At 30.8% G+C, this 12,236-nt stretch overlaps 2 protein-coding genes across 2 annotated transcripts; one reads left to right on the top strand and one right to left on the bottom strand.

The window, feature by feature from the left end:
• Positions 1 to 3,099: 3,099 nt before the first annotated feature.
• On the top strand, positions 3,100 to 4,060 carry LOC119643977 (ubiquitin-conjugating enzyme E2 L3-like). The gene is made up of 2 exons (XM_038043491.1): positions 3,100 to 3,786; positions 3,853 to 4,060. Exon 1 carries the CDS (start codon positions 3,276 to 3,278, stop codon positions 3,747 to 3,749), a length of 474 nt encoding a protein of 157 aa, XP_037899419.1. The 5' UTR covers positions 3,100 to 3,275; the 3' UTR covers positions 3,750 to 3,786; positions 3,853 to 4,060.
• Positions 4,061 to 5,324: 1,264 nt separating this feature from the next.
• LOC119643976 (cap-specific mRNA (nucleoside-2'-O-)-methyltransferase 2-like) lies at positions 5,325 to 7,667 on the bottom strand. Its single transcript, XM_038043489.1, has 2 exons — positions 7,078 to 7,667; positions 5,325 to 7,016 (listed from the first exon to the last, which is right to left on the bottom strand). The coding sequence occupies exons 1-2, from the start codon at positions 7,576 to 7,578 to the stop codon at positions 5,451 to 5,453; spliced, it is 2,067 nt and encodes a 688-aa protein (XP_037899417.1). The 5' UTR covers positions 7,579 to 7,667; the 3' UTR covers positions 5,325 to 5,450.
• Between the last annotated feature and the right edge of the window lie 4,569 nt (positions 7,668 to 12,236).

Genomic DNA, 12,236 nt, shown 5'->3' with positions numbered 1-12,236 from the left:
TTAAAAATATATTCAAAGAATAATAATTATTATAAAACAAATAGAAACCGGTTATTAAAACCACGAAATTAATTTTCATCATCACTCCCATCAAAAATTAGTTTGATACGGCGTTCTCTGACGTTGAAAATTTGATCTGCTGAATATTCTCGCTCCTCGATAGTTTGTAGTAATTCCAATATAAATTTTTTGGCAGCCTCTACATCTGCTGAAGCTTGCTCTCTTTGAAATTTTACATTGTGCCAAGAAAACCTTTTCTTAAAATTTTCAAAACACCCTTTACTTGCCAAAAATAATACTCATGCAAGTGTGCCGTTTGCAGATGGCATTTTGATCATAATAGGTGCGGTTGTTCTCTAGAAGGAAGCTAATCTTTGTTTAAATGTGTGTAAATTCTGAACGGTTTTTGGTGCAAAATATTTGTGCTCAAAGGGATTTTTTTATCTAAACAATTTTCTATCCATATTATAAGAGCATCTTCAATTTTTACAATATTTATATCCCGTTTGCGGTATACACGTTTCGCACCTTGTGAACAACCAAAGGCAATATTTTTTCTAATTTCGCTTTAAATTTAACGATTTTGCAATCGATGTGTGCTTTTCTCCGCAATTTATACGATTTAAAATTCCAATTTTTTCTTCGAGTGAAATAAATTATCGTTTAAATTTTTGCTTCTTTATCTTGTCAGGCATTATTTAAATTTAAGGACCAAAATTAAATTTGCCATAAACTTAATTTTTTACATACCGCAAATGGAAATTATGCACTCATAAACTTTACCTTCCAAAATGTTAAAAACAAAGCAAGCAAAAACTTTATCAGTTTCATTTACAAAGAACAAAACGCATACTGTCATTTCTCAAAATGAATGGAGATTTCCCTGATTGAACTCAATTCAAAGAAAAATTCAAATTTTGAAATCGTGTTATATTAAAACCGTGTTACAATTAATTTCATTTCTTGTACCTTGTAATATCGAAACGATGTTACACGAGGGACGCCTGTATATATTTTTTAAAATGTATTTTACTTTCAGAAAAGCCAAAAACACCATTGATAAAGAATATCCATCAAAGTAAATTTCACTCTGCAACTCTATAAATGTCTATATCATTCCTGTTTGTCGATAGAAAATTATTAACCGAATTAAATTTTAGGGCAACTCGAAAGCGTCACTTTAGAAGTAGTGGAGACGTATGAGTCCGGTGTACGTGCCTTTGCTGAGCTAGCTACTTCGTGAGATGTCGAAGGGATTCTATATTTTTCGCTCACTGATACTCTTCATACTGTTACAAATAACGGAGCAACACGCACTTGACCTTTAATGGACACATGGACAGACGTAACCTATCCTACCGAACGGGCATCTGTTGTAGCCCTCGGCGATTCTGCACCCGCCATGCTTATGATGTCTATGTGGACACCGAAGTTGGGTCCGAAGGTCTTTATATTTACCATTACATTTTATACAAAATTTATTATATTACAATGTATAAGAATTATAGTTTTATTTAATTGTAAATGTGTACACATGTACGGATGTCACTATATTGTTATACATAAATTGTTTAATATAAATACAATTAATACAAATGTAGGTGGCTACACTTAGATGTTTTTATTATACTTAGATGGATTCTGATTACACATCATAAAGAGCTTTGAACCACGATTCATGTAATAGAAAGGAAGGATCAAATTCAATTAGTATAAATTTAGGCAACTCGTCCAAAAAAATACTTCAATTATTTAGCACCACTTCCACCAAAGTGAATGTTAAATAAATCCAAACGATGTAAAGTTAATGAGGAAATGATTCCAATCGAAATGTCTGCCACTAAGTGTTCATTTATTTCATAAGAGATGTTTAATTCATCTGCGCAGGAGGCGAAAAATATTTGTTTCCCATGGCTTCCCAACAAGGCAAACTTGGTTTCGAAGCATATATTCTAAGAATAAATTCAAATAAACTTTTGCATATTTTAACTCATACAATTTTACTTTTCACCGTCACAAAACCAAATTAAACAAACAACTTCATCACCTACCGCTCTCCACCACCATCGCTTTCGAAAAACACGCAAAGGCAAATATTCAGAAAAAGCAAAAATTCGTCATCTCTTTGTGCGCGAACTTAACAAACTAAAGATTAATTTTTGGCAAACACAATTCGTTAAGTCAAAACCACGTTACAACTTTCAGAAATAAAATTTTACGCTTTGTAATTATAAATACAAAACGACCAATAAAATGGACTTGTATAACTTTTGCATGCATATGAAAGTTTAAAGATAGTTTACTTGAATAAATTTTCGATTAGAGTTTCCATAAGCTTACTATTTAGCTGCTGTAATTTAACAATACATGGCTCCGTTATGGTATAAAGTGGTAATGAAATAAAAATTTGCTGTTAAATTATATGATTTTGCATATATACAAAAAAAAAAAAAACAAATTAAAAAGCTAAAACGGTGAAGGAGAACTACTTTAAATCTTTTTTATATTACACGATTTAAAGTTACAAAAATTGTTCATTTAAATTTTTATTTTAATTCCAAATCTTACAATTGCGAAAAAAATTAAAAGATATATATTTTTAATTTAGGCAAACATACAAAATTTAGATATTAACAAGTTGATATAGGAATGTTTATTCAATTTTATATATTTATTAATTCAATATCGTAATAGAAGCCATCTAAACGAAGTAACTTGGCCCATAGCAAAATTAACGATCTAATGAAAAGATGTCGTCTAGTATTTGGTCACTTTATGTCCAAAATGTGCCTCGATTGGCGTTCAAAATACCCACAAGGTACGCACACTTGATACATGCATGAATTTTACGTATATTGAGACACCAAACTTTATTATGAATGAAATCAAATTATTTGGGTTTAATATTAACTAGTCAATTAATAATTAAAGCAAGCGACTTTTCTTCAGAATGACAATAAATAGTTAGACTCCTGCCGAAAGTACAGAAAAATAGATCGCTTAATATTTAAATTATTACATATGTTTGCGAAACATATCTGTATTTATTACTGCTGTGCATTTAGAAAATGCGATAACTCTTTACATGTGAGATAGGTAAGAAGCAGCTAGTATAAAAAAAGAAAAAGTTGGTTCGGTGTGTGTGCAAATCAGCAAAATTCTGGAATATTTTTAGTTTTTCTTTTCTTTCCAACAAAAAAGAAACCAAATTCACATTATAACGTGAACAAAAAGTATTATTTATTTACTTTTGTTTCGTATCACTTGACGACGTTATGACAGCTCCTCGTCGTTTACGTAAAGAGTTAACTGATTTACAAGCTATGTCAGTTTCTGAATTGAAATCCTTTCGTGAAATTGCTACTGATGATGATAATCTTTTGCGTTGGACTGGCCTAATTGTTCCACAAAATCCCCCGTATAATAAGGGAGCATTTCGGATCGAAATCAATTTTCCAGCCGAGTACCCTTTTAAGCCACCAAAGATTAATTTCAAAACAAAAATATATCATCCAAACATCGACGAGAAAGGTCAAGTGTGTTTACCAATTATAAGCACTGAAAACTGGAAGCCTGCCACTCGAACGGATCAAGTGATACAGGCTCTAATAGCTTTAATAAACGATCCGGAGCCAGAGCATCCGCTAAGGGCGGACTTAGCAGAAGAATTTTTAAAGGATCGCAAAAAATTTATAAAAAACGCGGAAGAATATACAAGGAAAAACAGTGAAAAAAGACCAGCCGATTAGTTTTATTATGTTTTATAAATCAAAACAAAAGTCCTAAGTACGTTGTCGGCCGATTATGTTAGTTAAATTAATAATCATTTTCATTTTCTTGTCTTTTATACAGTAACGTAATACAACCGATGTATAGGCTAAAAGAACCACTACATCTAACTGATATAATTATATATAAGTCGAGCTCTAATGTCTATCCAATTCTCTAAAGTCCGTGCGTGGTTCTCGGAAGGAAGGGTTTTATTACTTATAACATATATAATGTGCATATATATGTTCTTTTTCAATTTTCTTTTCCAACGATTTGTGCTTTTCTTTTTTATATTATTTATTTAATGGAAAAAATTTTATCATTGGAATTTAATAACTAAAGCAAAGCAAATCTTGATTAATTAATAAAATGTAAATTTCTTTATATTCTTCTTTAAAAAAAAAAAAAGATAAGAAAAAGATATTACTAATATGAAGAATAATTGTGAGGTTAGAATGTTTAGAGATCGCGGAGGTGCTCACACGATTATATGCACAGGTAGAAAAGAAACGATCAATGTAATTAGGTTTCCTTTAAAATAATTTGTTGGACTTTGTATTAAAGTTTAAAGTGTGTTGTTTTATTTTAATTGAACATTATTGAATAAATTAATTGCAAATTTTAAAACAAATTCACTCATTGAGGCATCAAACTTCTCGAAAATTAATCCAGTTGTAACTTCATGACATGGAAATACCTTTCCATTCAATATAAAAAAAAAAAAAAAACTGCAATGATTTAATATTTTGTGGTCTGTAAATTTCTCGTAATGGGAATTAAATCATAATTTTTCTAGTTATTTATTAGCTAAAAAAGCAGTCAAATCTCTAAGAATGCAAAGCGCGATTACGAAAGAACCCCTTGTACAAATCACATTTTTATGTATACCCAAGTCTTTTTTGCACGATAGACACGTTTTTTAAAAAACGGTGCAAGAAAAATCGTGCGATACATAAATATAGAGATATGTTCAATACCTTCGAAAAATCATGTAAAGTGATAAAGTTCCAGATTCTTTCCGAAGAACCGTGCAAAAAAAGTACTAATGAAATCTATGCTGCGTATTTATAAAATAAAAACAATCCATTTTTCTTTAAAAAAAAAATTGTAAATAGCGTAGAATAAAAATTCAGTTCATAAGTGCAACACAACAATTCAAATTTCGTGCACAAGCGTGCAAACGAACAATTTGCAGAATTTTATTGAAATCTACTATCCTGTGTTTGAGATGCAGAAAAAAGTGATCATAAAATTCCGGTATTCTCCGCAGTAAACCAAGTTACTAATAAAGTCAAAATTAGAAACAAAAAAAAAAATGTTTTTTCCGTGCTAGAGCCGTGCAAAAAAAGAGTGAGTGAGGGTTAGCCTAAAGCAAATAGGTTTTGTTTCCATATCTTTTGCTTTCGAGATGGAACAAAATTCTGTTACGTCAACCCATATAAACTTCATCATGGACTTTTTCTAATCCAGCTTTTCATTTATTTTTCGGCTTCTTAGTTGTTTTTTTCCTTTTTACATATTTTCTGATCTTATTTAGAGTTAACAGTCACTCTTACGATAACACACTGTGTGTGGTTTGAAGGGGTGTAATGAGGAAATTTCTGTCACGAGAACATTCTTTTAAAAGTTCATGATCTAATAAATATTCAAGACTTTGATTATTTTAACATTCATTATTTTTAACTTTCATCTAAGAGAAGTTTATACTTATGTAACAATAATTCATTATTAAAATATGTTAAACTACGATTAAATTCATTACGATGCAATTCCTTTATATCAATTAAGCATAGAATATCTTTTGCATTTGTGGGAGATTTCATGGCCTCGATCAGCAATTTCAAAGCGTGACAATATTGACCTTTTGGTTCTTTAAGAGTGATAACAAATTTAGGATGCCAACTTATGGTTAAAGTTTCGAAAACATTAACTGCTAAGTATCTTAGAATAGAAACCGCGAAATGCGTAACAAATGGGAGCTCTGTAAATTCCAAGTTATCAATTTTTTTCAATAACAAATTGTGTAATATATCGTAGAAGAATGAAACCTGCTTATCGGCAAAGTCTCCGTTTTCATTTTTGGAATAATTAACCTCCAAATCTTCGCCTAGTTTAGCTTTCGGTTGCCCTAACCATAGCGGCTCTATTTGATGAATTGTTTTCAATTTAGTGCGCATCACTATTAACTGTACATTAACAAATAAACTGCTGCAAAGTTTGTCTATGGATTTTCCTTTATAGACGACTAGCCTGCATTTGTGACTCTCCGCGAACTGTGCACTTGAGACATCTGCGCTTAATATATCGCTTTTTATATATTTTTCAATGTCGTTCAAATATGTCTTTAATTTAAAGATTTGCTCTTCTTTGCTGCCTGTCTTTAGCATATTGCGCGCCGTATAAGAGCCGCGATAGATTTGCAACTTGAAACCCTTTTCAATAGCATTTGTAAATTTATAAAGTATTTTCGATTCTTCGGGTATTTGTATAACATTATATCTGCGATAATATTCTTGGCATACAAGAGAACGCAGCAACTGACTTGATTTCACTTCGCTGCGATTCGCTTTTAGTTCATAAGTAAAAATATTATTTTCAACGGCCGTGATTTGATGATTCATAAACAGACGACAGCATATTTCATGTTGCATTAAAAAATCTTTCGGTAAGTGGGATTTCTTGAATAAAGACGCAGCTATGGGTTGCTCTTTGTTCAGATGTTCGCTCATTACGCTTAAGATTTCCTTCAAGTTTGCAGTTTCTTTATTATAATTTAAGCAAACTATATAAACCTCAGAGTTACCACGCTTGGAAGTGGCCGGTTTAGTCACATGCACCTTCTCGAATACGGAATTGAGCAAATACAACATACAAACGCTGCTAGATTCAAACATGGTAAACATTTTCATTACTAGACAGCCGTGATTAGCCAGTGCAGTTAAGGCTGCTGTTATTTCCGCTAAATGTAACAAGGACACGTGCTCCTCTTGACAGTCCGGTGATTCTACACAATCTACCGATCCATCGGCTGTAATTAAGTGCACTTCTCCCTGCGGTAAGCGTCTCGAGCATTGTTCTGCCATATCTTTTAAGTTGTCTTTACTTATGATATTGCCCGTGAAATCTTTATGAAATAGCCAATTATCCAAAGTAAATAACATGAAGCGATCATCAGTGATCATGTTAAACCAAGGATTGCCCTCATAATAGGGATTTAAGGTAGAAGCCAACCAATGCCACTGAATCTAAGATATTTGGAAGATTAGAACAGCCAAACTACTATAGTTACTTGCCTTGTTTATTTACTTCTTTTTTTTCATATCGGGAACACAAGAAATGATTTAAAGCAGCTATAAAGGCGCCGGGGGCTTCACATAAGTGCAACGAATTCATCTGGGGCCCTTTTATTAGCTGGGGGAATCTACCCAAGCACTCATAAAATTTGCACCAAGCAACTGTAACGAATTCTGCCTTAGTCTCATTTTTTAAACGCCATGCAATTTCACCGGATGGATCTTTACGATTCGTATGTAACGACCAATTTTCAATCTCATAATCGTTCAGCCTACTTTTGACTTCATTAAGGTGTAGTTTCAAATCTTGCAGACTTTCGAATTGATAGAATTCATTAAATAATTCGTTAGCAGTAGGCAAAATCCAGGAAATTTTGTTTTGATACTCAAATGATTTCCCAAATATTTGTTGCACTTTATAATTCAGTAGTGTTCGTGTTTCTTCTTTTGTTTTCCAGCTACAGAAAAAATCGCTCTGTGGACTTAAAGGAGGATGAGGCGTGTTGGTCATCATATTTATTTAAAACCTATTAATTTCAATCTTCTTGGATATGGAGTTAGACCGGACAAGGCTAATTAAAATTTCAGTCTTATTTTTCTTTTAGTTCTCCTTTTTATAGAGTTTACAACTTCTTTCTAGTCACCTATACAAAGGGTGTTGCCAGCTGTAAATTAATATAAAGTTAAATGGAGGTGCCAATTTTAAATTTAATTTTACTGATTTTTGTACATTATGATTACCTTATAATAATAAATATAGAAAAACCAAAAGTTATCAATAAAGTGCGAGCGCTAACTTAGATAAAAATAAAATTTGCATTTTTTAAAAAGCGACAAAAAGTGTGAACTGTTAAACGTCCGTAACGTTGTATGCGAGAAATTTTATGCAAAATTTTAAATACGATCATTTGGCCGCGCATGGTAGGTTTAATGTTAATTTTACAAGTTAGCCTAAAAGTAGACCGCCATAATTTTTATTATCAAATTAAACAAAGCCCTCGCTAAATTCGCTGTTAAAAGGCAAAGCACAGAGTTGCTTATAATGAATAAAAAATTGCCAAAATGGTTGAATACCCAACTAACAACTCAAATGTTAATGCCAATCAGCTATGTTAAACGCGCAACTTAACAGATCAGAAAGGTCCAACTCTGTAAAATAACATTATCTAACGGACCAACTCTGTAAAATAACATTATTTAACGGACCAACTTAACAAAAGCCGTCGGCAAAACAAAAACTTAACATTATCTAACGGACCAACTTAACAAAAGCCGTCGGCAAAACAAATTTAATGGATTTCGGCAGCAGATTTCTTCAAATCAAACAACAAAAGTAATGAATGTTAAAAATGCAATTTTGAGTTAACTCCAGAGTCTGTTAAAAAATATGTTATTTCCTTAAAAGCTACGATAATTTTTTTTGGCTTTGACTGAGATAATTTTATTTCCGAGAGTAAAACTAATCTTCTAATACTTCTTTAGCTGCTTTACCAAGGTAATGCAAGAACTTGATTATAGTATAAATGTCAACAACGAAGTAGTCAAACTGTGTTATACACGAGCAGGACCAGCCCACACTGTAGAAGTAATCGGTGATGTAGATGTTAACTATTCCGTTGATTTTGTCCCAGGCATTCTGCTGGAGGAAAAGTTGGCTACTCATTATAAAATTTGGCGTGTTCTGAGAGCATTTACTTGACAACATTGGAGGTTGCTGGCGTCGTTATTGTAACAAATTTTTTTGCTCTGAGACGATTTGCTTGGCAGCATTAGGATATTTTTATTTTAAAATTATTATTGTCAAAATTTTTCTACCATCGTTTCTGTTCAGTGGTTTTTCTGGCCATCTAAGATAAATTAAAAATGCATGTAGATTTGTACATTTAAAACTTTTTCATTTATTTACTCTGTTAATATATTTCTCCTTTTCTTCTCATTTCATCTAATTTCTTTTCATATATTTCTATTATATATTTTTCCAGCTTATTCATAATGAGACAGTAATATATCTTATTTTATGCTTTAAAGTGGGCTCTTTTTTATTTTTTAAAATAGTTAATTACAGCTAAGGTGACAAGATTTTCTTTCCTACTTTAGGTCTCTTAAGTGGAAAAAACGTTAAGTGTAAGTGGTGGGAAAAATATAAGTTTATATTATTTTTTCTTTATTGTTTTTTTTTTTTTTTTTTTTTTTTTTTTTTGTTATTGTTTAGCAACCTTATATAAACGAACCCAGGAATTTTTCTTTTTTTATACCCACTACCGGCTGGTGACTATAAATTAATAATTTCTTTATCGTTTCTATTATCTAAGACATTGATTAAAAATTTGCGTAAAATATGTATGCGTGAGGCGACCGTCCTTCTGGTTATTATAGCATTTTTCAATGTCGCAATAAGTAAAATAATCTGAACAATTGATTTTTGTTCTAAGAAATCTTCATCGGGCTTCATAAACCAATTTTGATCTTAAATAAGTGTAAGCCAACTGTACTAAATTAGCCCGCAACAGCAAAATAGTAAAACAATTAGAAATAAGTAATAAGTGGTAGGATGCGCTTTTGTTGTTAGTTAATATTTACTGGATTCATTTAAAAGTTCTTCTAAAAATTCTCAATTTATTTTAAATAATTCATGTCAGCCCATGGCTACCTACATATACCTATAAAAAAGTAACCGATTTTATATATTTTAACCTTAGGCGGTGAGTATTTAAAGATTCGCCCTAAAAGCGAATGTATTTTTCTTATTTATTAAAACTATGTCTAATAAAATTGTTCTTTCATAAGTATTTTTGCCCATATGCGAAGGGTAGCGTTAAGGTACACATATATATTACATTTTTAAGATATTAGTTTACATTTTATTTATTTATTTCTTTTGTTGTGGTCGTTTGAATTTATTAATCTTATTAATATATTGTGTAGCAATGCATTAACGGAAGTGTACACTTATTTTTTATTTCTTTTATTATACCCACTATCGGCGATGGACTTTACTTGAAAAAATATGCTGCGTGTGGACCTCGTAAGGCAAAAAGGTTGTTAGTCGGAATAGAATTCGTAATCGATTTAGCACCACCGTTCCTTGATCGGTGTTCATAATCGAATCAGTACAACCGTCTATTTGTCTGCCTCTTATCTTTAGATTACTCGTGGAAACCGAGATTGGATTTAGAAATTTTTATTATATATAACCAATTGACGATTAGATATTAAGTTTGCAAATAATCGGAACGCATCTCCGAGAACGTCTGATATTGTCAAATATTTATAAAATATAAATAACCACCAAAAAGATTAAAAAATATTTAATTTAAACCAAGGCGCATATGTTGAAAGAAAAGAAATGTAAAAATTTATGGTTTTTAATAGATATTGATCTAAAACCTGTGATAAGTATTTACGAGAGTAATCTTCTGTCGACACGCCCACAATTAACGATCTATAGATTGGATTACGATAGTGGGTACCAAATATTCGCCCCAAGACGTTTGTTTTGTGCCGTTTCTATGACTGATTGTCAATTGAAGTTGAATAAACACAAAAGTGATAAATTTGTTATGTTAGAACCCGTTTTTATTCTTGTTCTGTAATTTCTTATTATTATATACACGATTTGTTTTTTTTTCCTTTTTTTCTTATTTATTTATATAAAAAATAGTTTTTCCCGCAAAATATGTATGTAGCATTGATTTTTTAACACTAAAAACATTGTAAACTGTTATTGTGAGAGAGGTAGGAAGAATTAATACAGAGTGAGAGAGACAGAGGCGTATGAATGCTATTCATTCTCTTTTTGTGTTTTTTTATAACAAATTTCTAGAAAAAAACAAAAAATAATTTATATGTTGTTACCTATAAAATGTTCAAAAATTTGTAGAAGATTATAAACTAAGAAGATATATAATGGAATTTTTGTTGATTTATAAATTGTATAGAATATTATTTTTTCAATAGTTTTTTATAGGTCTTAACAAATTTTGTGTGTTGTCTCTTTCGGTTTGAAGCGATATATGCCTTTCGTTTGTGTGCCACAAATAATTTTATTTATATACAATACGTCGTGATTTTTCGCAAACAAATCAAAGAACTAGAGTAATTCAAGAGAATTAAACTAATTAATCTTCTAAATTATTCAAATATTATTTGATATATATTTAAAAAAAATTATACATAACTGAAAGAATTAAAAACCTTTAAGAGGGATGATAACGTTGAATGCGAAAGTGATAGCTAATTTTCAGTTATTTTGTTTCTTTTCTACTAGAAGCGCGGGCGTTTATTGCTAAAAAAAAATTTTCATTAATTTCCCTGAAAAACGTTGGCGAACGCGAATAACGAAAGGCTTAAAAAAGTGTTTCATAGTGTAGCAAATTTTTAGGTAAATTAGCGACATGTTTCGTTTGAAAAGCGATTTATTCACTTAGAATAACTCTTTTGTATGCTTGTAACGTATATAATTGTGAGGGTTACGTGTTTTATTCATGTAAAACTATATGTTTTTCGTAAATCGCTTAAGTATGCACCGCTATTACTGCGAATAGCCAACAATAAATCATTATTAAATCGTTAATAAAAAAAGAAAAAAACAAAGTCGCCATATTTTTGAGAAAGTTACGATATAAGACATCACTGTTGAGAGATCTACTTAGCAATGCATAAATAAATTAGTTTAAGTTAAGTTTACATCGTAAACAATGGTTGCAAATTAGTGGTTAATGCAATATGAGTGATAAAATTATAATATGATTTCACAATAAAAGAAGCAAAAGTAATAATCGTTAGATTGCAAAGATTAAAAAAAATTTGCTCCTTACAATTTTTTTTTTACTGATCAGCTGTCAGTGCCATTTGTGGACTTTTAAATATTTGTTTTGTGGAGTTTAAAAAAACTGAAAGATCTTTATTTAGAATAGAACATCACATGTCCTTTTCCTCAAGAAGAATAATAATACAATAGACGGAGAACTGATTGATGAAATAGTAAGGAACGATGCAAGTCAGTAAAAGTGAATACCGAAATTTAGTGAAGATTTTAAGAAATAAATTGATCAAAGCGTTTTGTTATCAGCTGAAATCAATTTGTTAAATATTTTGTAGTAATGAATTTAGGAGAAGATGACTTTTGCAAAATTGCCGCCACCAAGAATTTGAAAAGCTGCATAAAAAGAA

This window comes from Glossina fuscipes, unplaced genomic scaffold (assembly GCF_014805625.2).
Source record: "Glossina fuscipes isolate IAEA_lab_2018 unplaced genomic scaffold, Yale_Gfus_2 77475, whole genome shotgun sequence".
NCBI lineage: Eukaryota > Metazoa > Arthropoda > Insecta > Diptera > Glossinidae > Glossina > Glossina fuscipes.
The sequence above is the reverse complement of the archived record's forward strand: the minus strand, read 5'-3'. Positions and strand labels throughout refer to the sequence as shown.